The sequence below is a fragment of the Colossoma macropomum genome, unplaced genomic scaffold, assembly GCF_904425465.1.
Source record: "Colossoma macropomum unplaced genomic scaffold, Colossoma_macropomum, whole genome shotgun sequence".
NCBI lineage: Eukaryota > Metazoa > Chordata > Actinopteri > Characiformes > Serrasalmidae > Colossoma > Colossoma macropomum.
The window spans coordinates 30,425,303-30,452,856 of NW_023494801.1; the positions used below are offsets into that span (position 1 = coordinate 30,425,303).

Here is a 27,554-nt window from a genome sequence, read left to right on the forward strand (position 1 = left end):
ACCTGCACTCACCTGCCAAGAGAGAGAGAGAGAGAGCGATGCCCACAGCTAGTGTTTCCCCTTGAGTGGGAAGCAGGTGAGATGGCAAAGGTGCACAATAGATGAACTCGGAAAGGTAGAGCAATGCCAAACACACCGCAGACTCTTAAGAGGATCAAAACTCTCAGGTGCGAGACGCCCACAGAAACGAGACCGGGACACTGAGCTGAAACAACAACAGAGAAAAACAAAAACGTTTCGCAAACCAAATCTCGAACTGGCACTGCGGGAACGTCATGGCAGAAGGGAAAAAGTGACATATAAAAATACTTTTACAAGTAAGTTTGGACCATTTTATTGGTCTATTTCTCATGAAATGTAAAAGTCATATGCTGTTTTTAAGTTCAGTTAGAATTAGCGAGACAGCTACCAAAGCAAACTTTTCATCAGAACATCAGCAATGCAGCAGAATGGTTAGGTCATGAGTTTCCAATCCCAGTGCAGGGGCCTCCACACAATGTACATTTCTGTGCTTTCTCTAAGCCCAGCTAATTCAACTCATTAACTAATCATCAAGCTCCTCATTTGCTGGGTCAGATAAGCAGAGCATGGGGTCCCCGGGGCTACGCTTGGGAACCCCTGAGTTAGGAGCTAGTTCATGGGATGCAGATGTCATTGGAAGATGATTAAATTGTCACACAAAAAGGAGAGAGACAGACACATTGAAGAAATAACCACATAAACAAAAACAATAACGTTTCTGAATAGGCCAACAGACTTTTAGCAAAGTTAAGGTCTTTGCTTTAATTACTTCCATAAATGCTTCCGAGCACACACAGTGAGAAAGTAAGAGTTTATCATTCCCATGCTGTGAAAGTGTCAGATAGATAGGTGAATATAATGACTACAAAAGGTATCTTTGGTACAAATAGAATTCGGTCAGATGTTAGAAATGAAAAACAGCAATGGCAGCTCGACACCAGGGCTTGGGAAAATTAGGCAAACTTTATAACAGCACTTCAGCCAGACTCCAGAACAGTTTAATTTTTAATTTTAAATTTTAAAACCTCCATAATTCAATCAAATAATTACCAATCTCCAGAGACCCTGAGGGTTTCAGTTTTAGTTGGAAACAAAAGGGTTAAATGCCCAACAGAAAATGATCCAATCAGAATTTTTGTTCTCTGTGATATCTAGGTACAACCAATATAGATCTCCCATTGGTTAGGACCTCAGACAAAATGAAGGCCTATCGTGTCTTATTAAGCACTATCATAATTAGGAACTGACAGAAGAACCAGGCAATTACATTTTGATGTACAGTGAATGGGACTGCTCCTGAAGATCTACTTTCCTGCAGAGTTTAGTTCCACCCTGCATCTAACTTGCCCTTGCTCACCACTTATCCAGCTGATGAAGGAGTTCTGAAGATGTTAATTATCTGGAGCAGGTGAGGCAGACTGTACTTAGAACTAGGCTCTAATGGAAGGTAGATGTCCAGGACCAGGGTTGGTGATCACTGCTCTAAATCCTTTGGAAGTCCTAGAAACATCACTGACTGCAAGTACCAATACAATTCAGTCAGATGTTAGAAAAGGAAAACAGGGGTGGCAGCTCAACACCAAAGCTCTGTCCAGCCCAGTTTGGTAATTAACCTACTCACACCCACCTGAATGCACCTGTCTGTCAATTACCCTGGGCTTGTGTTGCTGGGAAACCTCAGAGCTGGACTCCAGTCCTCCAGGACTGGGGTTGTGCACCCCTGCTCTAGAGCAACTTGTTACAGTCATGTTACACAGGTGGGTGAAATTAACGTAAAATTAGGAGTCTTGCCCAAGGACTCTTATTGGTATAGTGTGCTCTGTTTCTGTGCAACCCTGCTCTAAAATGTATGCCAAATGCATAAATGTAAATAAAACATGGAAAGCTTCACATGTCTGTGTTTAATGTAGAATTGCCAAAATTGTTAATGAGAATCACCAGTAGCTTAGCACTAACATAGTACTAGAATCCTAAAGGGATGGTATCAGAAATTAGCATTATCATAGAAGTGTTTTCCCCTTGTTTCTGACAGAGTTTTGATACTTATAGCCCGAACTGAAGGCCCAGCTCTAATATTAAGACTTCACCACTGACATTCTTATAATAACAATAATAATGTTTCTTTTTTCCCTATTTCTTTTTGTTTTCATTCCTTGCATGACACATATGATCAATAATACCAACAGATTAAACTATTGTATTTATGGTAGCCTAATTGTTTCTGTGCTTGATTTCTGCTGCTCTGTTTGTCATTAACGTCTTGTGCTGTTAACTGTAACTTAGAGCTTAATTACAAAAAAATGAAACAATGAGAAGGTAATGTGGAAAAAATGAATAATAAGAAGAAGACGTTATAACTTTATTTAGGAGATGCAGTTTGCAAGCCTTTATTTAAGTATTTCAGATGTACTATCAAACTCTTAGGTAGAAGCCACCTACAGAAATAACAAAGAGCCGCTGAGCTGAAGAATCAAAGAACAAACCAAATCTCTAATGTTTCTAAAGGTGCTTTTATTGGTGATAGCATAAGGCAAGCTTTTTTCTATCAGGACATCAGCAACAGAGCAGAACAGTTAGGAGCTGGTAAACAAGATACAGTTTTTTAAAAACTTTTATTCACCTTCTAAACTATTAATATGTCACCTTTTTCTGAAACCTTTAGAAAACATTTGATGGAGTGACAGGTGTTAGATCCATGTGAAAAAATCCCAACAAAGGCTCTGTTTCCTCAGACAACTGAAAAAGTGTTGTATAAAGAAGCAGCTGCTTGTTTGTTGTTGACTAATCCACACACCGAGCTGTACAGCTAACACATCCGAATACCATCAACATTGATGTGTGGCAATCTCGAATATACATTTAATGACTTCAAAAAATCGTTTACTCTATGTATTCAGAAAACAGGAATGAAGTATTTGTATTTAGTCCAAACCATGTTTTGAAAGGGCAGTACTCAGAATACAGTAACTTTTTACATTTTAAGAGGATCCTTTTTACAATACTATCTAAATAAAAGAAAAACATGCAGTCTTTCAAAGAATCACCATCAAAACTCATTTATGAACTATTTTAAAATTGTGAGGCAAACATGCTCGTTAGATTATCTCTAAAGAGAAACTCAACAAACAGCTTCTTTACAAACAACAAACACTAAAGTTGAACTAAAGTCTGAGTAAACTGATAAATCAATGTGATGATTAGTTATTAATCTCAGTGTTACTGAGTTCTGCTAAAGCCTGAGTAGACTGATTAATCAATGTGACGAGTCAGGTATTAATCTCAGTGTTGCTGAGCTCTGCTAAAGCCTGAGTAGACTGATAAATCAATGTGATGATTAGTTATTTATGTCAGTGTTTCTAAACATTTTTCACTGATGATTGTACTGAACATTCTTCTTGGTTTCCTTTTAGTTTATATGAAATATTCATTCATGTATTTTATATTTCTTGTACAAAGCCAATTCCAAAAAAGTCGGGGCAGTGTGTGAAATGCATATGAAAACAGAAAGTATTTAGACAAAAAAGTAGATACTTTTTAGCTTTTCAACTTTAGTTTTTTTTTTTTTTTGTTAATATGGGTTTATTCTTGAAGTACTGAGCAACTCATTATTGGGTATAAAAGGAGCATTCTGGAAAGGCCTGGTCTTTTATGACCAAGGATGGGTTGAGGCTCACCACTTTCCCAAAAATGCATCAGAAAATCAAATAAGCCAACAGTTTAAGAACAACATTCTTAAATGAGCAACTGCAAGGATTTTAGGTATTTCAACCTTTTCTGTGCATAATATCACCAATATATTTGGGAAATTTCTGTGTGTAAGGCCAAAAACTACAACTGAATGCCCATCACCTTCAATTCTTCAGACAGCACTGAATTAAAACCGGTATGCTTCTGTGATGGATATCACCACAAGGGCTCAGAAAAATACTTTCAGAAACCATTATCAATAAACCCAGTTTGTCGCTGTAGCCACCTATGCAAATTATATGCAAGAGTGCCAGATTGCGAAGCATGACTAATCACTCCAAAGAACATTTCCACTGCTCCAGAGTCCAGTGGCAGCGTGTTTTACATGAGTCCAACTGATGCTTGGCATTGCGTACAGTGAGCTTAAGCTTGTGTGCAGCTGCTTGGCCATGAAAACTCATATCATGAAGCTCCTGACACACACTTTGTTTGCTGATGTTGTTTCCAGAGGCAGTTTGAAACTCTGTGGTGAGTGATGCAACAGAGGATAGGTGATTTTTTTGGGTTATGCACCTCTCTGTGACTTTGTGTGGTCTACTGCTTCGTGGATGAGCAGTTATTGTTTCTAGATGCATCCATTTCACAATAATGGCACTTACAATTGGCAATCTAGCAGGGCAGACATTTCACACACTGGCATGTGGCAAAGGTGGCATTATACGACAGTGCCACAGTTAAAGTCACTGACCTCTCTTTAGTCCCAGTGTACTGCTAGTCTATGGAGATTGCATGGCTATCTGCTTAATTTTATAAACCTGATAGCAAGGAGTGTGGCTGGAATACCTGAACTCTGTAATAAGAAGGGGTATCCATGTACTTTTTGCCATCTAGTATATATGGATATGAAAAGTATATGACTTTTTCATTTTTTAGCGATATTAAGAAATGAAAGATTACTCAATTAACATAATTAACATCAAACAATTTTAATATCATTTTTAGCAAATGGCCTCTTGTACCATTTAAGCCCATGTGTTCATAATAAGCCCACTTGTTTTTCTCATGTGCCTTAACAAGGTGTTATCTAAATGTTGTGCTGTGTAAAGCCCCCCAACATTGGGCTGTGGAGCAGTGGAACTACATTCTTTGGAGTGAAGGAGCATCTTTGTTATGAGCTGGAGCGGCATCAGTACCTGATATGTCAGTACCTGACCTCATTAATGTTTTTGTGGCTGAATTTAATCAAATCTTTACACACTGTTAGAAATAAAGGTACTGTGCAGGTACATTTTTCATTCATCAAGGTAAAAAAAATGTAAAGGTACAACAGTGGTTCTAAGGTCCAATTGGGTACTTTTAATATGTTTTCCTCAAGTGGAAAAGTACATATGTGTATTTTTTTATAACCTAATGTTTTAAAACAGAACAATAAAATAAAAAGCCTGGAAGCGAGACGGGGTGTGTGGAGTCAATACAACTTTAAATGGATTATGGTACAATTAGGTTCCCTTACCAAAGGTACTGAGATGTACCTATGGGGGTACCACCCCAGTGACAGGAGGGGTACTGCCCCAGTGACAGATATGTTACTTTTTTTCTGAGAGTGCATCAATGTTCCCACATCTAGTGTTGGCTTTTACTGCAGCAAAGGGGCACAAACTCCCTATTACTACCATTGATTTCAGAATAAATACTGGATGAACAGGCACCTACAAATGACTTTTGTCTAGAGTACCTTTAAACCGTTCAATTTTTGAAAAGGAGTTATTTGGATTGATTGCATTTCTTGTGATTAAGTTTCACTTACTGCTTTTGTTTGTCCCTCATCACTATAATGCACGAAACAAAACACTGAAATGAGGTCTGATATCTTAAATGGAAGTCCAAATCTAGCAGAATTTAGCACACACAGCTGAAATCTATCCATCTATCAGGAGGCACTATGATCAGCTTACCCTGGGCTTCTGCTTATCTCCAGCATGAAGAAGCAGCAGAAAACAAAACTCAAATCGTTCCCTAACAGTGTGACCTGAAATGGGTCAAGTACTGATGCAACTGTATCGTATTCTTCAATCATATTAAATATTACAATACTGCATGTTCTGCATTGCTGAAGACTTTATGGATGGGTTAACCTTCCTGACAACCCCGCAGTCTCGCTCACCAAGAAGTGGCTGAGGCTGAGTGAAGTCTTCTGAGACCTTAAGAGATGCTGGGATAGGAGAGGAAAATAAGGGCAGTGTAGTGACCATGAAATGACAGGCCCTTTGGTATTTTAACAAACCACTCCAGGCGTTACCCTGCCTGTGCTCTGCTGACCTTCTGAAATCTGTTCCTTTTTCATTCCCTGTCAAAATGAAGGCCCTAAGTCTGCTGCAGCAGCTCATAAAGGGTTTCATATATACTGGATATGAGGAATTCAATCAGGAGTAAGTTAAGTGTGACAATTGAAAAATTCCATGAAGGCATGAGGAAGAAACACTGAGAAGAATCAAGACTAAGAAGTAAAGCTTCCAAATAACATAGAGAAGAAACAGTGAGGGGAACCAAGACTCAAAAGCCAAACAGCCCAAGATAGAGAAGAAATACTATGAGGAATCAAGGAGGAGAAGAAAAAAAGGAGAAATGTCCTAAGAGCATGAGGAAAAACACTGAGTGAAACCCAGACTCGAAGGACAATAAGAGTAACCAAGACTCAAGGAAAATCTCCTTATGAACATTAGGAAGAAAGAGGAGCCAAAATTCAAAAGGAAAATCCCCAAAGAGCACAAGGAGGAAGACTTTAAAGGAAGCAAGACTAAGAAGTAAAGATTCCAAAGAGCATAAAGAAGAAACACTAAGAGGAACCAAGACTCAAAAGGAAAACCTCCTAAAGAGCAGGAGGGAAAACACAGATAGAAACCAAGACTCAAAAGGGGAAACTACCTAAGGATACAAGAAAGAAACCCTGAAACAAACCAATGCTCAAAAGGAAAACCTCCCAAAGAGATTGAGAAAAAGCAAGAACATAAATAAGAAACCATCAGGGGAACCAAGAACCAAAAGGGAAATCTTCCTAAGAACATTGGGAAGAAACCCTGAGAGGACCCAGGAAGCAAAAGGAGCCCCTCTAAGAACATAAGGACAAAGCACTAGGAGGAGCCAAGACTCAAAACGAGCTCCTCTAAGAACATAATGACGAAACACTGGGAGGAACCAAGACTCAAAAGGAGCCCCTCTAAGAACATAATGACGAAACACTGGGAGGAACCAAGACTCAAAAGGAGCCCCTCTAAGAACATAATGACGAAACACTGGGAGGAACCAAGACTCAAAAGGAGCTCCTCTAAGAACATAATGACGAAACACTGGGAGGAACCAAGACTCAAAAGGAGCCCCTCTAAGAACATAATGACGAAACACTGGGAGGAACCAAGACTCAAAAGGAGCCTCTCTAAGAACATAATGACGAAACACTGGGAGGAACCAAGAATCAAAAGCAGCCCCTCTAAGAACATAATGACGAAACACTGGGAGGAACCAAGACTCAAAGGGAGCCCCTCTAAGAACATAATGACGAAACACTGGGAGGAACCAAGACTCAAAGGGAAATCATTAACAGAGCATGAAGATGAAACACTTCTGTACAAAAATGTACCAGAAGCTAAATGGATTTTTGTTTTTGTATGTGAGTAAGCAAGTCAGCATTTATGTTTTTATTGTGTTTAAATGCTATTTTTACTGTGGCAGTTGTACACAATTTTTTTATATCAAAAAAGCTGCAGTTGTTCTGCATGGTCATATTTATGGAGTGATGTGAATTGTGAAAAAACAGATTTACAGAGAGAAATATTTGAGTTGATTATATTAAATTAAAATATTGAAGTCAATTTTCATTCTGTCAGCAGAATGGCCAGTAGAGGGCCTGCAGAAAGAGGCTACAGCAGAGGGACTGGGGTCACACAGAAGAACGGTCTGAGAGCTAAAGCAGTGAAGAATGTTAAAATTTGCATAATGTAAGTTCTTTTAAATGAACAACTGGTCAAATGTAAGTTATCCTCATTGTAGGTAGGAGGACAAATTACATTAGTTCAGTTAGATTCTAGGGTTTAATACTGTTATAAGTGATAGAACCTTTTTTGGTACACTTTTACCAAACACTTTTGGTATAAACATCAAATAATGTTTTAAGTAACTTATGTTTACCATTTACACTATCCCCATTTTTCTTTATACTAAAAAAAATGTTTTGTCACGTGTGCTGACCATTGAAAAGGTCAGACGTTCCTTGTGATCATTGCTGAGAACCTGAATAAATCTGATACTCACCAAAACCGTCAGTAACACCATATTTTTCTCTTTCCTCTTCCCACAGGAGACTTGATCTGGCCCCTTGGTCTCTCAGAAGCATTAGAACAATGCTGGGGCGAACAATACGGGCCTGTGAGAGCCGCCGGTGGAGCAGCTTTATCAGAGACGTATACTTTTACATGCACCCCCCCCACACCCCTTTAACGCTGGACTGCACTACAGAGAGAGAGAGAGACAGAGAGAGAGAAAGACTATGTTTTCTGCTGACTCCTGGGTTGTTTTTTTACCTGAGTAGGCAAAAAGTGTTTTGGGGGCAGAAGGGAACGATTCCTTTACCTTCTGCTAGTCACACTGACCACACAGCAGTAACAGAGAAAATGGGGTCGACCCTGCCGCCTTAATCGAAAGCCCAATTCCAACAGAATTCAGCAGCCGCAGCTGAAACTTAGCCATCTATCAGGATGCACTATGATCAGCTTACCCTGGGCCTCTGCTTATCTCCAGCATGACTAAGCAGCGCAAAACAACACTTGAATTGTTCCCCCCCCAAAAGTCTGATGTCCTCTGCATCCCTATTTTAAGTATCACGTTCTTACCTGAGTAGGCAAAAGACCTTTACAAGCTTCATCAGCTGAGTCACTCGGAGAAAGTTTAGAGGTGAGCTAAGTCATACTTTTTTTATGTCTCCTATTTTAATTGCATTTTTTAGGACATGGTTTACAGTGTTATGGGTGATAGAAGACCAGAGGCCAGAGAACAAGGCTTCAGAGGTCAGAAGTCAATCTCATCTGATGGCTACTGCAATTGTACCCTTGAGCAGGGCATTTAACCCCAAGCTGCCGCTACAGAGGACTGCTGTAGTTGCCGATTAATCTAATTTATCGACTAGTGGTCAATGCGGACATTTTGGCACGTGCAACTTTTGCTCAAAATGCCCGTGGAATCTGAGCAAACATATTCATTTACATTAAAGTTAGATGAAAATGAATAAATACTAAGCTTATGTTTGAAATCAAAACAAATAATGGAACTCTAAACTTAATGGGATTTGTCAAGACAAGGTAACTCTAGTTAGTTATAGTACACCTAACCAGTTGATAGTGCTATATAAAAGCAACAGGCAACATTAATACAGTCACAGCAAAGAAGTTGAGTTAAAAGTTAGCAGAGAAGGCTCATAAACACTCCATGTTGCCTTGCAAAAGTATTTGATGCCCTTAAAAGCATCAGATTCATCTGGATTACAAATTTACAGATCGTTTCTGACTGAGATCTGGGCTTGCTTTACTTTGCATGGAATCACTGTGCTGCTGAAAGGTGAAGTTTCTCCCAAGCTTTAGTTTTTAAGCAGACTGAAACAGATTGTCTTGTAGTGTATCCTTGTATTTTGCAACATCGTTCCGTTCCGCTGAGAAAAAGCATCCCCACCATATGATGCTGCCACCCCCACACTTCACTGTTGGGATGGTGTATGCTGAGGAACGGGCAGTGTTAAGTTTGCGCCACATATAGTGTTTTGAATTTTGGCCAAAGATCTCAATTTTTGTTTCAACTAACCACACAATCTTATCCCAAATTTTAGGTGAGTCACTGATGCTTTGTGGCAAACTCCACACATGCTTTGATGTTTTTTCTTCAGTAATGGCTTCTTTCTAGCCCCTCTCCTATACAGGTCAGTTGTATGCAGAGCTTTTGGTGTCATTGATTGGTGCAGCTTCACTCCAGTCTCAGCCTCTGAAATTCAAAGTGATTGCTGGCCTCGCTAATCGTGTCCATGCCTGCTCCTCAATATCCCTGCAGGGGTTCCTATCAGTGCTAATCTAACTAACTTGATCCTGCTAATCAACATCTGGATATTGGAGCTGGGTGTGTTAGCTAGAGCATGGTTGGAACTTAGCTCTAAGGGCTGGTTCCATGGATTAAGCCTGGTCTTGGATTAAACTGTAATGGCAGTAGTGACTCACCATTGAAAATCCCTTTCATAGCCTCTCAGTGCTGATCCTGGATCAACGTTTGTGACTAAGCTCAGTGTAAATGTAGGAGGAATCTTATCCTACATCGGCACTCCTACTCACACAGCTTAATCTCTTATGAAAATTGAAAATTAGTGGTACATTAAGAATGTGGTCCTACCCAGCTCAACCTTAAGCTACAGGCTGTACATATATGTATATACACACTGACCGCCCACTTCATTGCAGTAGTCTGCAATCTTGTGACATATCCCTATGGTGTCCTTGAGAGCCTCAAGGCTGGGTTGCCAGGTACTTTTAACCTGTTTGCTAATGTACATGCACTGCAGAGGGTAAACAAGTGCAATGTGCTTACAAATTGACTATTTATTGATTTGGGAAAAAAATTTTTGGTACAACTACATGAAACCTGAAACTTGCCCCCTATGAAGCAATTCTTCTTTTAAGCGAGGGCCTTGAATTCCTTTAAGAAAAAGAAATACAGATAGTATAGAAATATGGAAATGGGCTTGTGTTTTTTTTTTTTTATTTGAGATACATTTCAAATACACTGTTTCATTCCAAAATGTATTTCAAACACTAAGGTACATTAAGATACAAAATACAGTACAAAAAATATTTTTTTGGCTATATTCAAATGTATTTAAAAAAATAATCTTTGCATATCTTTCTTTTCTATATGGGTTTAAAAAAGGCATCACCTGAATACTCCTAATTGTGCCATTCATCCAGGCTGTTGGGGTGCAGACTTTCGCAGACTTTGCTTGCAGAAGTTGCCATAAATGAATCGCAAAACGGACATGATGACATAAACAAAATGGGAGTAGTCAAACAAACAAACAAATACACACATACATATATACATACATACATACATACATACATAAAGCAGACCAGTAAACAAATCAGTTCTTCCAATGCAATACATAAAGAAATGCTCAATTCATGTTCAAATGTGCTGATTTTGGTGTCACTATCAACCATGGAATTCCCCTCTTATTAGCGTTTTTTTTGTACTCCTGCAGCCCTGCATCCTTGCAGATGCAACATTAAGCACTTTATCACTTTTGCGAATGTCACAGACTGTAGTCCACCCCATGTGGAAAATAAATATGTGTTAAGTGTATTTATCAACTACATATGAAAATGGCCCAAAAATGTATTGCTTAATTTAGCTTAGTATTTACATACAGACTTTACAACCAGACTTTACAACCTTCACCACCAACTGCATTTTCAAACTAGTCTGGTGGGAAAACTATGCACCTGGCAACTTAAAATAGTCGCCTTAAACAGTTATCCTAGTAAGTTCTGCGCAGAAGCTACAGCCACAATTGAGAAGTTTTATTTTACTTTTTTCCCCAGTATGAGCAACTGCAACAACACTGAAATTTCACCCTTAAAAATTAAATTTACTCTAGGCTTAGGGTCAATCTGGGTTTAATAAACCGCCCCTGCACGTTCACCAAGTAGGGCTATGTCTGAAAAGACCTGATACTCCTGGCAGACCCCTGCTACTATTCAAAAAGATATAATAAATAAAACGAATAAATAATATGCTATTAAATACAATATAAGTAACAATAAAAGGTCTTTTGGCCTGTAGACGAGGCTTATGGCGGACAGTATACAAGCTGAAATCTTTCTTATTCGCTTCTAACTATGAAAATGTTAAGCCACCCTAACAAGCCAGAGAACAGCGTTTTAATTCCAGCAATCAGGAATGACAGCGCACTAATACCTGAGCGTGCACTATATGATTTCAGGTAAGTATGGGATCAGCCTTACTGTGTGAGGATTAGGAGGGCTTCAGAGAGCGGACGAGCGTCTTTGAGTGTGTCCGTGTGTGTGTGTCTGCCTCCGCAACAGGCAGGCAAGTGTTTCAGAATGTGTGTGCGTGTCCAGGTAAGTAACAGGCGATCCATTCTCCAGGTGGAAACCGACAGTGGGGTTCAGCTCCTCTGTGCAGCGGGCCGACCCACCCGTGCCCTGCATGGCAGGGCAGGAATGTGCATTAGGATTCAAATTCACCTTTACCCCGTCTTCCTCCCCTTCATCTGACTAAATCCTGAAAGATAAGAAACCCGTTTTAAAAAGGCAACGGCCGCATCACTATTGGCCCAGAGAGGCCCAGTCCCTGCAAACCATACTATATTTGAGATGCTAACCTCTTATAGCAGTTATAACCCAATAGCTGCTATTCCAGGTCTAGATATCAGGGCTAGACATGTGCTGGGAAGAATGCACTGCAGCTAAACGAAAAGAGACTTTGGTTTAGGAATAGTTGTGTAAATCTGATTTTCCCCTTATTCCAACTGTAGTAGTAAAAGTACTTACGACTGGGAAATAATCAAGCAATAGAACACAAGGCGGATCTGCATGCAGTAGATCATCACCTAGAGTTAATAAATTGGAAAACAATCCATTGTCGGAGTGGGCAATTGGAAGAATTCCCAGTTGGCTGGTTACTACTTTGTATTTATGAAAATACAACCCCAGTTCCAACTCCATGTTGAGACAATATGTGAACTTCTAACATTAAAACAAAAAGCAGTGATTAGCAACATTCGTTTGATCAGTAGTAACTGAAAATGGTACAAAAACACTAATTTTTTTGTTTTAATTTATGAACATTATTGGTTTTTGTAAATATGCACTCATTCCAAATTTCATGCCTGTAACACGTTGAAACAAAGTTGCGACAGGAGCATGTTAACTACTGGGTTACATCATTGTTGCTTTTAACAGCATTTAATAATCATTTGGAGACTGACAATACAAACTTATCCTGTTTTGAAAGTGTCATTTTTTGTCGTTCATTTGTGGGTACAGGTTCTCAGTTATACAACCATACAGGGTTGTTATATTTTTAACTTAATAGGACATACATCTTGGGAGACAGGTCTGGACAGCAGGCAGGTCAGTCTAGCACTCTCACTCTCTAATTACGCAGCCATGCTGTTGAAACACGAGCAGAATGTGGCTTGGCGCCGTCATGTTGAAATAAGCATGGACATCCCTGAAAAATAAAAGTCACCAGCATTTCTGAACACTGTTGACGTGACATCTGCCGTGCATTGTGTAGTCTTAGCTTGTGCTCATGGATGCAGTGATGGATGGTGTTCATTGACAACAGATTTTCCTGAGTGCATGTGGTAATATCCATCACAGAAGCATGCTGGTTTTTATTGTAGTGCCATCTGAGGTGTCGAAGGTCACAGGCATTCAGCTGTGGTATTCAGCCTTTTCCTTTACGCGCAGATTTCTCTGTATTCCATGAATCATCACCTCCACTGTCCCAACTTTTCTGCAATATGGTTTGTACGTTGCTGAGGCTCACATGGCTTTTCTTCCACACAAAAATGCAGAGAAAAGCAAACAAAACACACACTAAAATGCTAGTCAATGTCTTTCATAGACATTCATAATACATTAACCAGTTTCAAATTCTGCGCCAGCCTACGGTAAGAACCTGGAGTTGGCTGACACAACAAGCAGTGTTCTACAACATGCTCAACATTGTGAAAAAGTATTAGCCCCTCACCCGATTCCTTCTATTTTTGCTGATTTGTTATATTTATATGTTTCAGATCATCCAAGTAATTTTAATATGAGGATAACACAAAAGTCAGCTTTTAAATGGTCATCATTCTATTTATTGAAGATAAAGATTTATTCAAAACCTGCATCATCCATATGAAAAAGTAATTGCCCCCTAAACCTAATAACTGGTTGTGCCACCCTTGGCAGTAGCAACTTCAATCAAATGTTTGCAATAACTAACGATGAGTCTTTGACATCGCTGTGGAGGAATTCTGGCCCAGTTTTTTGCAGAATTGTTTTAATTTGGCTACAATGGAGGGTTGCCCATTTAAGGTTTTGCCACAGCATTTTAGTGGGATTCAAGTCAGAACTTTGACTCAGCCACTCTGAAACCTTAATTTTGTTTCTTTTGAGCTACTCAGAGGTGGACTTGCTTGTGTGCTTCAGATCATTGTCCTGCTGCATAACCCAACTGCATTTGAGCTTTAAGTCATGAACTGACAGGCGGACATTGTCCTTCAGGATTTTCTGATAGAGAGCAGAATTCATGGTTCCATCAATTATGACAAGTCATCCAGGTCCTGCAGAAGCAAAGCAGCCCCACACCATCACACTACCTCCGCCATGTTTGATTGTTGGTATAATGTTCTTTTGGTGGAATGCAGTGTTTCCTTTACATCAGACATAACGGGACCCATGTCTTCCAAAAAGTTCCACCTTTGACTCATCAGTCCACAGAATATTATCCCAAAAATCCTGGGGGTCATCCATTTTTGCCCAGTGTCTTTCTTATTGTGTAATCATGTACATTGACCTTAAATGAAGAAGGTGAGGCCTGCAGTTCTTTTCGTCTGGGTTCATGACCTCCTGGATGAGTCATTAGTACTCTATTTTGGTAGGCCAGTCACTCCTGTAAAGGTTCAACACTGTTCCAAGTTTTCTCCATTTGTGGATAACGGTTCTCACTGTGGTTCGCTGGAGTTCCAGAGCTTTAACAATAGATTTGTAACCCTTTCCAGAGTTGCACATTTCAATGACTTTGCTTCACATCTGTATATGAATCTCTTTAGAACGTGGCATCATGTGCTGCTTTTTGAGACCTTCTCGCCTGCTTCACATTGCCAGATTGTGCCAGGTTCTATTTAAGTGACGTTTAGATTCAACAGTTCTGTTGGTAACCATGCCTGGGTGTAGCTAGTGACACTGAATCCAATAGTCAATTGATATGTCCTAAGTAACTGGGTGGTGTGAAACTGTGGCATGTGATATGCTCCTTGGTTTGCAGCAGATGTGCTGTATTGTGTCCAATTTCACTTACAAGCTTTGTTCAGACCTTACTTGATCACACATTTCATATAAATATGAGTGAACTAAATAACTTCAGTGCTGAGATGGAAATGATCAGACTTGGGAGAACAGAGTTTGCTAACCTAATTTGAAGACAATGGTTATAATATCTTTCAAGGTTTCTTTTATAGGTTATTTATTATGGTGATTTGATTTTGGTAATAGACAATATTATGTGTTTTTTCATAGCTTGGGCATGTGGAAAGTTCATGGAACCACAACTAATCATCCTTGGACAGGTATGCCATGCAAGATTTCACAGACTAATGATAAGAAAGGTATAAGAGAAGCTAGCAGTCACTGAAAAAAAGTTGCAGGACAACCGGAAAGCAGCAGGAACAGCAGTTACTCAGAGAACAATAAGCAACGAACTACCCCACAATCTCAGTTCCTACACCTCGTGGCACACTCTCTGGCTAAAACGTTAGCACAGAGAGGCTAAAACTTGCACACAAGCAATTAGAGAAATCAAAACAACAATTTTTTCAACACTGTATTAAACTTTTTGGACATTTAAGCAATTTCAGGGGCTCATAAGTGGTATTAACAATCTAATCTCTTCCCCATTATTAGTCTGGTAATGCCAGAGCTGTCCTGAACTGGGAGCCCAGAAAATGCCTGGTGACATTGTGTACATGTTCGATATTCTTCTGTAAGTCAGACTTAAATATTTGAATATGTTTTTCATTCATTTTCAGTTTAAGGAAGAATTACATAAAGAGTCATGCCTAGTCACTGCTAAAATTTACATTTCCACCATTGTAGATCATCAGTGCTGCTATACGAAGCACTGCCCTGTCAGAAGTCAACATAGTCAAACTAGCTACCATCTAACCACACAAATTCTTGTGTCAAAGTTCATGAAAGGTGAATGCAAAAAAAAATACACATACTATCTTCCCAAATGAAAGTTTATAACACCAAATCATTCATAATGACAGTTGCAAAAATTATGAATTTCTCATGAAAGTTTTCCATCAAAAAGTCCTCTTATTAAAAATTTCCATCAAAAAGTCTGCATGACTGCAGCTTAATACGTCCCCTAACTGTGGGGCCACATTCACTTCAGCAAAGCAACAGATCTGTTCATAGAGAACATTTATTGTAAGAAAAGCAGAGTTTGTATTGTACATAAAACTGCTTCCAGAAGCAAAAGGAGGATTGTATGGCTCGAGGTCCGAGAGAAGGAGAATCCTGATCATTTCAGCAGTCTGACTTTGTCTTTCAGAATCTTAAACTTTGGGTTGTTGATCTTCTTGTTGAACAAAGTGAAAAGCTCCTCCTCTGATTTGTAGTTTGCATCCCCACTGAATGAATAATACGCTGCTAAAACCTGCAAACAAAACAAGAGAATAGACTCAATTGAGCCAACCACTATAAAACATGATTATAGGCTTTGCATCAGGGTACTGTTCTCTGGAATTTTAAGGAACTTTCTACCAATTACTTATGGCCCTGCCTGTAGTTTAATGGCATTACAATTATTATAACAACTATTAAACTGCTGAGATCTCTTAATGTTTAAATGGATCTGATTTCAGTACATGTAGTTCCATTCAGAGCTTTTCAATGTTTTCAGTGGTATAAAACCAATTCTACTGCAGATACATGCATAAAATTATTCTGATATCATGCTAGCGTTTCATACCAGGGTTGCTCAACCACTGAACAACCCTCGGTGGTGGGGCCAGCGGTCCGTGGTGGACCAATGTTGGCACTTAAAAATGTAAGATGTTTTCAAACAATAAACAATATTAACAAAAGCCCTGCAACAGCAGCACACAAAGGCATTTTTGTTCCCTCATGCTACTAGAAACAAAATACACTCCCCATCTACTTTTTAGTTGTCCATTTGCAAGGAACAGGTGTTGTAAATTTAGCTTTCCACCATTTGGCCCAATTTCTGGTATAAAACAGCCTTTCGTTAGCCTGATCTGCTGATATTTAAAGTTTACTGATACATGTTGCATATTGCAGGTAGGCATCCAAACACAGCTGGGTTAAAAATTTCTGAAAAACTTAAGTTCTAAGTGGAAAAAGTTGAGTTTTTACTTTCTGTGGGTCTTCAAATGGGACCTTTAAAATTAAAGTTGCTGTAGCATGTAAACATTGTTAAAGTTTAAAACATACTGTTCACTACCTAGTCCATATATCCCATACATGAAAACTAAGCTTAAAAATGGCCCGTTTTGAACTTCATTGCTTTTGTGACGTCACAATTAATAAGATGTCACCTGTTAGTCTATAGCAGTTTAGCCCTGCCCACTCATGCCTTATAATAAGTGTTTTAGGTGCAACACAGGGCAGCCAAACAGAAGAGAGCTCATTCGCATATACCAGTCTTAAAGCCACAAGAAATAAAAACAGTTTATAAAGACAGACTGGATAATTGTCATAGAAATATTAATTATGACTTTTTCTGGCACATAAAAACACACAAATGTCATAAGCAGACCTCAGGTTAAAAAAAAATAAAATAAACACAAGAAAAATATACAACATGGGCTCTTTAACGACCAAACGTCAAAGCCTACGTAAAAGAATGAATGGCCTGCTGTAGGACTCTCATAGGACTCTCAGTGGTGCAAACAAGGATCTTGGGAAAACTTGATCTAGTTACACAATGCTGGTGGTTTGGGCGCAAGAACTTACATGCCTCTACAAAGTCATTGGCCCCCACCCTGTGGTGCTGAATGATTGATAAGCTGCAGGGAGCTGACTGTGTTTGACAGGCTCAGGGTCTCACCTTCTTGCGGAGCTTTTTGACAGAGAGTCCTTCGTCTGGTGCCTGCCGTAGAACCGCCTTTATCGTCCCTTTCCAGTTAAACTTTCCTTCAGGACAGAGATAAAGAGGTTGCATCAATTGCACAAACAGACTCTTCACTATACTCCTTTAGACTGTCGCTTTACTCAGGTTCATTTGTGCTGCTATTCTAAGCGGAAAAATAGAGCTACAACATTGCCCCCTACTGTTCAATACATAGCACTACTTTCTATTAATTATCCGTCCACACGGTGCAGGACAGACAAGCTTGCATACATACACAGTACTGAGCTTCTCTACAGAGTTTACAGTCAAAAGTTTGGACACAGTCATAACCTGAAAGACATTATCTAAAGGTTTATACTTACTAAGATGTTTAATATTTGTATATTACACAGAAACAGTGAAGTTGATCCCTATTTCCAAATTTACTGTAAATAGGCATCAACTCATCATCTTACTTTAAGATTAGTTCGATCTAATACTGGATTTTCTGTCTCACTATGGTGGATGACTTTCTATAGTACTGTGGAAAAGTCAGAGCCCACCTTTCATTTATTTAATATCCAGTCAAAATAGCCATTAAAGGAGCAATAAGAGATGTACTTGTTTGCCTCATGAAGCAATTAATATAATGACGTTCTTGGAACTCTATACTGACACCCATCAGTGTAAATGACACAGAGCTTCTGTGCTGCTGACCGGTGTTGTGGAGAGGCAATCGCCCTCTCCTCATTTGATAGTGGAGCAAAGGTGACAGTTGTGTTATCAGTGTCACTCAAAAGACAGTTTTGTTACCAGTTACTGGTAACTACACTCTTACAAAAGATGATTCTTCATGGGTTCTTTAGAACCATGAACACTCAAAGAACCATCTGCATACTTTAAGGTTATTTGCATCATAAAATGGTTCTTCAGACTGATGGAAAAGGTGTTGTGTGTGTCTCTCTCTCTCTCCCTGTATATATAGAGGTGTGAAAAAACACACACACGTTTTTTCACACCTCTATATATATAGAGGGATGTATGTGTGTGTGTGTGTATATATATATATATATATTAGGGGTGGGAATCTCTAGACACCTCACAATTCGATCCGATTACGATTCAGAGGGCTGCGATGCGATTATAAAACGATTATCGATGCATCTTTTTTTTTCTATACATGATTTCCATTTTCTTACTGTCTGAGGACTTTGTAGTTTTAAAACAAAGTATTTGTAATGATCCATAATGCATTTACGTCCAATATCTTTTATTAATAAAACAAATGGAAGTGACGTGGCAAGAGAACTAGAAGGCTCTCATTCACTGCTCTTGTTTGGAGACGCTGCTGCCACTCATCTGTGATAAAATGCGCTGTTAAGGAGAAATAAGATCCAGTGTTAATGGCTGTCCACGCAGCATGTTATATATTTTTATTGATTTCATAACTTCGGTTTTGGTCTCGGGATAGAGAGGGGGGCGCGAAAGACTGTAGGTCACCTAGCAACGAGGTTTCGCTGAGCTAGTAGCGAACGAAAAAGGAAAAGAAAAAGACAGACAAACATTTGGAGACGAATGGACTTATTCGCATTTATAAGCAGCGCAGTTGGTTTCCTGGTACGTTAAATCTGCAACGAGAGACTGTCAAACACTAAAAAGTTGCCAAGATGAAGTCGCTTCTCTAATTTTCCCGAAAAGCGGCTGTACCTAAAGCTTAAAGCAGAGCAGAGTAAGTCTGTGTTTTCGTTTATATTTTTTAGCCTAAACTAGGACATCATCACATACTGACACATACTGGACATTAAATGTTGCGGCTCCCAAGGTGGTTTGATTTTTGTTGAAAGGACAAAATGGCTCTTCTTAACATTTGTGTTGTGACTCCTGATCTAACCTGGCTTTAATGCAGAGGGAGCCGGTCGGATTTCTCACTCATCCAGTTGTGTTTTTGTTATGTGCCGCCACAGACTGACCGGGCGCTGCACTTACCCAATTCCAAGTTCCACCCTTTGCGTTGCGTCAACATTACGTTATAAATTAAATATTTAGAAAATTGATTTTTGACATTTATGAATCGATTCAGAATCGTTCACGTCTGCATCGCGATGCATCTAAGAATCGATTTTTTCCCGCACCCCTAATATATATATATATATATATACACATACACACACACACATACATACATACATATACATACATACATACATACATATATATGCACACACAAACACACACACAAGTGTTCTATGTAGCACCAAAAAGGGTTCTTCTATTGTTACAAGCTTGACATTGCATGTAAGATATATCGCTGCTGTCGGAAGAAAACCTTGTATCTCCATTTGTCATTTTTCAGTTTTTGATATTAATTTAAAATACCTGTTGCCCCTTACAATGTGTGTAAATTTAATGATGAATGGGCCAAAAGAAACAGCCCAAAATGACTTGGAAAATTGTCTGGTTTCATTGACTTACATTAAAAGTACTAAACACATTCAACAGGCTTTGTTGACAGCTACCCATCCTTCATTATGAAGGAGGATTGTTTTGTATCTAATCTCCTGAAAAATGAGTAACTTAATGGTCATTTTTAGGTAATGTATGATAAGTCTGATGTGTTTACCACTTTCAGTCATTGCATTATTTCACAGTGGTGATGTCACTATTCTACTAAAATGTCCTACTCCCCTTATAGGCGAAGGTCCAAACTCTGACTGTGCTCTAAGTGGTGAGTACCTTTAGTGCTGGATTGATTCTGCTCCTCCTGCTGATCTTCCACATCCTCCAGGCTTTGGTCCTCTGATGAAGAAAAACAAACTGAATGTTTGAAACAAATCTTATGCCTTTAAGAGTGACAGTATGACCATGTCTAGATGGCAGTATGAAGTGGACAGAATACTCAAAAATATTCCATATTTGCAGCCCGACATGGTTGTTGAAATGATTACAGAAACAGTCTATTTATCACCAGGTTTTATATATCGTGAAATACCATTAATCGACCCATTTACAACATACATGTACATTCAAAAAGGCTCATTACCTTCTGGCTCCTCTCCTTTCCTTTTCTTTGGTTTATCTGTTGATTCGTTCCCTTCATTCTGTCCCTCCTCCTCACACTCCTCTGCTGCTCTCTTTCTTTTCTTCTTTTTTTTCTGTCGCTCATCTGATGCGATCTCTCCATTCTGCTCTTGCTCCGCATTGCCGTTCTCTGCATGCTTCTTTTTGCTCTTTTTCTGTCGCTCCTCTTTTCTCTCTCGCTTGTTCTTTTTCTTCTCTCTGGGTTTCTCCTCCTCTTGCTGCTCTTGAAGTTGGGGAGGTTGTGGAGGATCCGGTTTGGATTCAGGTTGCTGGTTTCCGTTGGGCTGCTGCACATGAATAAACAAATCCAGCTGAATATAACCAACATTTCACTCAGTGATTTGGTAACTGGTTTCTCTGGGCGGCTGACTCTGGTTAAAGCTGGTTGGACAGTTTAGTGCATACTTGTTACTCAATTGCTTTAGATTTTCATACACAATATAAGTCAAGGAGAATATGAGGAAACACAAAATACAGTATTTACATGATAATTTCATTCACTGAAGGAAACAAGTTTTCCACCACTCATTATCACTCGTGTGAAAAAAGTAACTGGACACTAAACTTAACTGGCTGTGCCGCCTTTAGCTGCAATAACGGCAACCAAACACTTCCTATAACTGGAGATCTTTCTTTCACATCGCTGTGGAGGAATTTCGGCCCACTCTTATTAGCAGAATTGCTTTAATTCAGCCTCACTGGAGGTCTGTGCAAGATCCTGCCACAGCATCTCAACAGGTTTCAAGTCAAGAATTTTTGACTAGGTCACTCCAAAACCTTAATTTTGTTTCTTTTAAGATGTTGAGAGATGGATTTGCACTTGTGACTTGGATCATTGTCTTGGTAGATAACCCAACTAAACCCTAAGTCTTAAAGACATTTTGGTAAGCCAGCCACTTCTGAGTCCCAGAACCTTAGCCTCTTTTAACCCTTTGTAGACTGATATAAATAATTTTCTTATCTCTTCCAGAATTTCTTTTGACCGTGGCATAGACCCTGTTTACTCCTGGTGATTTCATGTGACTAGTATCTGATTGTATCCTGATAAGATTTTAGCCACATGCATTTACACTTGGTAGTCAAATGCGTCTCAGGTTAGTTGGACTGAAATCCAATTGCTGGGTGGGACAGATATGCAAATCCGCTGGTTACGCCACAACCAATTACCAATTCTTTAGTTCAGCCTCTTCCTGTTTTGCACAGTGTTTGTCCATATTGTTTTTAAGCATTTTGTTTAATCCGCTATGCAGTCATGTGCGTCGTCCATGATTATATTCCTTGTAGACAAAGATCACGTGCCCAGTGACTTACTACATGGGGAGGGGTTTCAGTTGTACTGGGAGGAGATTTAGTTGTGAAATGTATCTTGGACAGACAGATTCGTTTACACTGCTATAACACGTGGCTCAAATGCATCTCAGACCCCCTCCTGAACATGGCTGACAGTAATCAAGCCTGGGTGTGTCTAATTTCATTGATTCCAATTACTAACTAAATTAGGTTAATTGGTTGAGTAAGGGAACTATTACTTTTTCACACAGGGCAAGTTGGTGAAGACATATGCGAAAACAGAAGAAATCAAATGGGCAAATACGTTTTCATTGCACTGTATAAGCTTCCATTACTTGTTAGCTACATTAGCCTGTAGAGTGAAACTAAAGAAGCAAACTTTGGACAACAGACTAGGGATGTGCACGGTTACTCAAGTACTCAATTAACCATTTGAGGTGCCAGTATTCAAATAGTGAAATACTGTATCTACAGCATTTCATCATGGGAAGACAGAAAATCTACAGACCAAAAATTCAATGAATGATAAATATATTATGCTACGCTTTGCTACTGCAAAACACAAGTGCCTTAATGTGGGTGCCTTGCCAGGAATGCATTGTTAAGGCAGAGATAGTGTGGCTTTTATAGCTAAATAGGTTTGACTGATGGTCCAGAAACAAATATTGTTGCTGTCCTAAGAAAACCAAGCATCTCAAAAATAGTAACTTCACAGGAGAGGGTAAAAAAATGTAACTTTCAATGTAAGTTAATGTAGAGAGATTTTATTTGAAGCATTTTTGGAGCATTTCTATTGGTTCATCGTGGTATTTTCACACAATGTAAAAGGACAGCAGCTGAGCTCAAATTATATATAATTGACAGTGACGATACATTTCTAAGGTAAGTGTGAATATCAAAATCAGTCAGAATGCACACTCCTACACCAGACACGTCTTGGCTGATCAGCTAATGAATGAATGCATGTGCGAGTGCAGGACAGAGACACACTCAGATGTCACTGGTTTCTGTGCGCGTGAGACTGAGAAACTACTCACATTGTTGTCAGCGGTTGAGAAAATCTCCCAAACCTGGTCATGTAGACGTGTGTCATGGATCCTCAAACTGTTCTTCATCCAGTTCTGCAAAACACAGAGAAAACTGATGTGATGCTGGAAAAGTTTACAGGTAAACGTATAAACAAAAGTGCAATATCTATATAAAAGTAAACAAGAAATGTAAACTGTAATGCTACATCTCCAGGCCGAAGTTGGCTTCCTTTACGCTAGCTACTTGTTACAATTTTCCATTGCTCCTTGAGCAGAGCAGCAATTATTTGTTAGGACTTCTCTATTTAAGGTGGAATGAAAAATTTGAATAAGAATCTGGTTAACGTTAGCTTAGTGATTTCTCCACACTCTGGTCACTGAAACATTTGGGTGAATGTTCACAAATGAGTTAGCATATCTGAGGTATTACCACAGGTACCTGATCCTCATGTTAAGCAGTGTCAGGACTCTGTCAGCACTAAGTCTACCACCCTTTGCCCACCATTATTTTATAGCATGAAATCAAACTGTATTCAATTCACAGCACACATTGTCTCGTGAACAAAATAGATCAAAATGACCATGAAAAAGATGAAAAGATGTGTGGACACGTTAAATACAATCTCCAGGACAGAAGAAGAAGAGGATAAGCTTGATTGGTGGACTGGATGTGAATAACCTGCACACCTTTCAAGCTTGGGACATTCCAACGCATGAGATATTACAAAACCTAATAAAATTGGCTACCAAAACTGCAAAAGCTCTTAAATTGTTAACACGATTAAGCTGGAGTTGGCAACTTATTTGCCAGTTTCTTATTCAGATCCATTCAGATTTCAGATTTCCATTCCACCTTAACTGATACAGCTGTGACATTCAGGACAAAATTTGAAAAATAAGCTGACAAATAAGAAGCAGACTCTACGTCACAGAAAGATCTATAGACACACAGTTTACCTCAAAGGTTAAAATTCCTGAAAACTTACGCTTGGAAGTGTTTAATGAGCAGCTAATGGGTAGCACAGCAGAGCTCTAATCAGCCACTGGAGCTGCTAGACTACATTAATGAGAGCACTTCTTAAGGTACTGCACTGTTTTTTACTATTTAGTGTGCTAATATATGGTTTAGTATATGGGACGCAGCTGGGAAATTTCAGCCATTTAGATTTCAGCTCTCATTTGTTGTCACTACAGCATCAAATCAAATAAAATCAAGGCAGTACATTCAAATGTATTGGTTTTTAAAGTGAGCATTCCTCATAAGACATGTTCTATTGCTTTTGCTGAATTAGTTATGGCTTTGATATCTCAACAAACTGACACTGCCCTGCCAAATCAACTTGAAGTTGCCTACAAAAAAGGTGGCAGCGCAACTGTGTGACATTATCAGAATACTGTAAATGCATTACAGGAAGCATTAAGAGTGATATTTCATTGTACCATAACTGAAGGAATTACTTATCACAAAGAAGAAACTTTTAATGATCGAGGTGCTGAGGCAAAGAAAGAGCAAAAACATACAGCAAAATTATTAATATTGCTTAATAATCTAAATAATCTTTAATTGACAAATAATTTACATGGACAGCAAGGAATGGAATATGAAACACAGCACTGTTTGGTACAAATACCTGGAACTTGGCTTTCTTCCTCGGAACATTGTCATATGAACTGACTTGATTTAGCACGTCTTTCAGTTTGGGACTAATTGCTGGTTTATTCATGGCCTCCTGTATTCTCTATGGGAATAAAGATGAAATTAGATTCCAGCTCAGAATACAATACATACTCAGAGATGCGTATAAGCAAGTTAAAGACAATATGTACTAAACTATAATATTATATATAATATACAACATATATACATTTATAGGGTCATTTTAAACCCTCCATTGCAGCTTCACCTTGCTAGAGTACAGTTGGGGACTGTAGCCCATCTATTGATACACAATTTGTGCGAGCCATCCTTTTGCCTTCATCAGTGACACTTTCTGACCAGACAGTCACTCTTGGTGGACTGATAAATTGTACATGAGAGATGGGCTTCATGGGCTTTTACCTATAATTGTACACATAAAAAAGCCAGTAGTAACCATTGTTACTTGTGTCATTAATATGCCTATTCACCCCCTACAGTGGTGCCACAATAGTCTCTCTATTATTTCCTGTTTGCTGGCTTATGCAGATAGCTAACATTATATCTGTGCACAAAGGGGATTTTGGCAGGGGCATGTTGGGTATTGTAGTGAAAGAACACTGATGGAGGGAAATGCAAGAAACGAAACAAAATCATGAATACTATTAAACCACTAAGGTTACAAAAACTAATTTTACATATGAATAGTTGATTCCTCAGTTAATCACAATACATTTTATAGTGAACTCTCATTGCCCTCTCTGTGTATGCGCAAACTGTGTGGTCCTGGTGGTTAACTTAAGGGTTTTGCATTGGTGTGCTACAAAGTGAAGGAGTTGACCATCTCCTCCTTTCATTTGTGTAGAAAATTTCTCTCTGTTCCTTCAACTGAAGACCATCCAGTTGATAACACGATGGTAGGATGTTTATGGCCTTGAGGCTGCATGTTAGCACAGCTTTAAGATAACAGACATCAGAGACCCAGTATTTTGAAGTATTTCCTTCCTTCTCATTTATTTTGTATGTGTGTTAACACACTCTTGTTTATTCATATCACAGTTAGGTGTAACCAACGGACTGTAACTTCTTTGTGCTCTGTTGAACAATTAAATGGAACAGCACCCTTTTTTTGGGGTTCACCCTTATTTAACTTTCTGTAATTCCTGTTTCAGGTGGAGATCACTGGGTTTGTTTCAGGAGTTTCTCCCCAGCCATGATTCGTAAATAAACACACTGCGTTGGAGATTAAATTGTGACTCTGTTGTTCTACTGATTTTCTGTCTTTATACAATATTGCAACAACAACTACAGTGCTGAAGGATGCTATGCTGCACTTTAGAATTTTACACAAAATGAGAAACAATACTAGTTTTATTCCAGAATATCCCTTTACACCTTAAATGGCCAGTGCCCACCGGCGGGCCCAAAGTTTTATTACACACTTCTATAACTTCAACCACTTTGCACTGAAGTCCATTTAGTTACTGAATAAGAAGCCTTAGTATGGAACAAACCTGGTATTTTAAGGGGCAAATGATCAGGCCAACCGACATACATATGCTAGAATAAGTAGAAAATAGGTACTCACCTGAATCCACTGCTGCTGTTTCATATCACCCTTCTGGACTTTGGCCTCGTAGCCCTTACCGCCATACTTCTGGTCCTCAGTGATGCATTTCACATGGCTTTTATAGTCCTCACCCCTTTTGGCAAGAGAAAAAAAATAACTAGTTAATAACTGCACTGACCCATACAGACATCAAAAATATGGCCATATATGCACATATATCATAAACGGTCAGGCATATATTTTAAGATATTATCTGCTGTGTACATACATGTAAGTATCAATTATTAGACATACGCATGATATATGGATCATACATATATGTCTGATATGGCTGAATACATTCCAGAATAGTTATTTTTGTTTACTTTGTTAACTGTTTGTTTTTAAATGTTAAATTATTTAAATGTGTCAGGGGATAAAACTTCCATTAGTTTAATGTTTTAATGATTTTATTGCATGTTTTTAGAGTTTAATTAAGTAGCTGTTTTACTATTTTTCACTTCATCAGGAAGTATGTGGAAGAAGCAAAGAAGATGCATGAAAAGTTAGCATGTAAGTAATATATGTCATTTATATATAAATAATGTTTTCTGTCACATGTTGTTAGAAATATGCGTTATATGTTTGTCATTCTTAACTAAACATGTTGGTATATGGCTGACATACATGTCCATAATTGAAAAAGGCCCATTTCAAATAAGTTGGCATATAAGTCACATATATGTCCATATGTGATAAATGTAGACTGAATATAAGGGAAATCCATATGTGCTCATATGTGCTCATTCATATATTTGAAATCCATATATTGCCATATATCAGATTTTCGTGGGGATCGATACAAAATGTCTATAAGGCCACATGTTTCAGCGTGAGCTCCTGAATTCCACGCAGAAATACCTACATTTAAATACTTACCAGAAATCTTTTCCACAGTCGATGCAAGACAAACATGTACATCCTCTGCACATGCCCTTGTGTTTGTCGATCTGCGCCTTCTTCAGCGACTCACCACACGAGTTACATGTGAAAAATACCATGGTGGATCCAAACACACAAACACTTCTACCTCCTCATGTATAAAAGTAGGTTGAGTTACCCGGTTAAGGTGGACCCAGTTATAATGTGGTACTAACTACAGTCTAATTACGCTGATTATGCAGCTCAAACGTTTTTCCTATAAGTGTGCAACTTTTCCTACACTTAATAAGAACAGCAGGAATTATTCAAACTATTCAGTATTTTTAAAATTCCTGTTAATCTCGAGCGAACGCAGAAAAACTTCAAAACCACGCCGGCAACACGTGCACCGCCTTTTACCCTCCGTGTAGATTCACTAAAC

The 27,554-nt window shown here is 38.8% G+C and overlaps 1 protein-coding gene across 1 annotated transcript; it reads right to left on the minus strand.

The window, feature by feature from the left end:
- Positions 1–15,768: 15,768 nt before the first annotated feature.
- Positions 15,769–27,531, minus strand: lyar (Ly1 antibody reactive homolog (mouse)). The gene is made up of 8 exons (XM_036589726.1): positions 27,131–27,531; positions 26,231–26,345; positions 24,638–24,745; positions 23,016–23,099; positions 20,651–20,975; positions 20,344–20,406; positions 17,608–17,693; positions 15,769–16,194 (listed from the first exon to the last, which is right to left on the minus strand). The coding sequence occupies exons 1-8, from the start codon at positions 27,250–27,252 to the stop codon at positions 16,060–16,062; spliced, it is 1,038 nt and encodes a 345-aa protein (XP_036445619.1). The 5' UTR covers positions 27,253–27,531; the 3' UTR covers positions 15,769–16,059.
- Positions 27,532–27,554: the final 23 nt, after the last annotated feature.